General features: G+C 53.8%; 1 protein-coding gene across 1 annotated transcript in view; it reads left to right on the top strand.

Annotated features, from left to right (window-relative positions):
- The window catches only part of GPR6 (G protein-coupled receptor 6), a 2,389-nt gene extending 1,045 nt beyond the window's left edge, over nucleotides 1-1,344 (top strand). The window contains exon 3 of the mRNA XM_021718052.1: nucleotides 2-1,344. Coding sequence (XP_021573727.1) covers nucleotides 2-819 — 818 coding nt within the window. The 3' untranslated portion in view covers nucleotides 820-1,344. The remainder of the gene's footprint in view (nucleotide 1) is intronic.
- Nucleotides 1,345-1,741: the final 397 nt, after the last annotated feature.

Raw genomic sequence — 1,741 nt, 5'->3', positions numbered from 1 at the left:
GCGCTGGTGGTGGCCCTCATCGCGTCCACGCCGGCGCTGCGCACGCCCATGTTCGTGCTGGTGGGCAGCCTGGCCACCGCTGACCTACTGGCGGGCTGCGGCCTCATCCTGCACTTCGTATTCCAGTACGTGGTGCCCTCGGAGACCGTGAGCCTGCTCACCGTGGGCTTCCTCGTGGCCTCCTTCGCCGCCTCGGTCAGCAGCCTGCTGGCCATCACGGTGGACCGCTACCTGTCCCTCTACAACGCGCTCACCTACTACTCGCGCCGGACCCTGCTGGGCGTGCACCTGCTGCTGGCCGCCACCTGGACCGTGTCCCTCGGCCTCGGGCTGCTGCCGGTGCTCGGCTGGAACTGCCTGGCCGAGCGCGCCGCCTGCAGCGTGGTGCGCCCGCTGGCGCGCAGCCACGTGGCGCTGCTCTCCGCCGCCTTCTTCGCGGTCTTCGCGGTCATGCTGCACCTATACGTGCGCATCTGCCAGGTGGTCTGGCGCCACGCGCACCAGATCGCGCTGCAGCAGCACTGCCTGGCGCCGCCCCACCTCGCCGCCACCAGGAAGGGCGTGGGCACGCTGGCCGTGGTGCTGGGCACCTTCGGAGCCAGCTGGCTGCCCTTCGCCATCTACTGCGTGGTGGGCAGCCACGAGGACCCGGCTGTCTACACCTACGCCACGCTGCTGCCCGCCACCTACAACTCCATGATCAACCCCATCATCTACGCCTTCCGCAACCAGGAGATCCAGCGCGCCCTGTGGCTGCTGTTCTGCGGCTGTTTCCCGTCCAAAGTGCCCTTCCGCTCCAGGTCGCCCAGTGAGGTCTGAAGGGCTCCTCCGTGTCCTCTCGCCAGCGCCACACGCCCAGCACGCCAGTCCCCGGCGAGCTTCTAGGTGCCCGCCGTGGCACTCTGAGACCCCAGAGGTGTGGACCTGACTTTGGAAGACGGAGGAAATGAACATAAACGCAACAAGCTTGCAAGGACAAAGAGGCTGGTTGGCACTTTATATATACAGTGTATACATGTGTACATATATATACAAATATTTGTATCTTCTGGAGGTGTGCAGAATGTGGCGCTTCCTGTTCTGTGAAAAACAACGACAACAAAAAGATGTGGTTGTAAACTCCGATTGTACATCACATGTGTCAAGTGAAGACATTTCAGTACTGCTTAATTATAGCACTTTATTTTTAGCTGCTGAATTGCCAAAACAGTGTTGCCATTTTCCAGGGCAGGGGAAAGGGAGAGAAAAGGTGTATTTTTGTTGTATGTGATAGAATATTTTGCTGCACATGCATCAACAAATTACAACATATTTTGTACACAAATAAACTCATTATAAAATGTCCTTTTGGTCATGTGACTGACTATAGAATTATAATTAGAGAGCTGGGTTGTGAGTGCATATCTTGAAAAGTTTATTATATGGCATCTTCCTCCTGAGAAAATCTTGATGTAAAAAAGAAATACACATCTGTGAATGGTAAAATCATAAATTTTCACTGACATCCAGTTCATGGTGAGTAGGGGGAGAAAGGGAGTTATATATTCAAGTAACAGTCTTCACAGGACACCACAAGGTCGTTAGTGTTAATGTGAGAGGGTATTGAAACCATTCCTCCATGTCACCACCTCTATACTTAGGAATCCTGAAACCACAACTTTTGATTGTAGTTTTTCCAGTGTGGCAAAAATCATGGGGTTTTTTTTCTCCTTTATTTTTTCTTTTCTTCTTTCCTTCCTTT

Source organism: Carlito syrichta, unplaced genomic scaffold (genome assembly GCF_000164805.1).
Source record: "Carlito syrichta isolate Samal-C Ts95f unplaced genomic scaffold, Tarsius_syrichta-2.0.1 Scaffold311768, whole genome shotgun sequence".
Taxonomy (NCBI): Eukaryota; Metazoa; Chordata; class Mammalia; order Primates; family Tarsiidae; genus Carlito; species Carlito syrichta.
The sequence above is the reverse complement of the archived record's forward strand: the minus strand, read 5'-3'. Positions and strand labels throughout refer to the sequence as shown.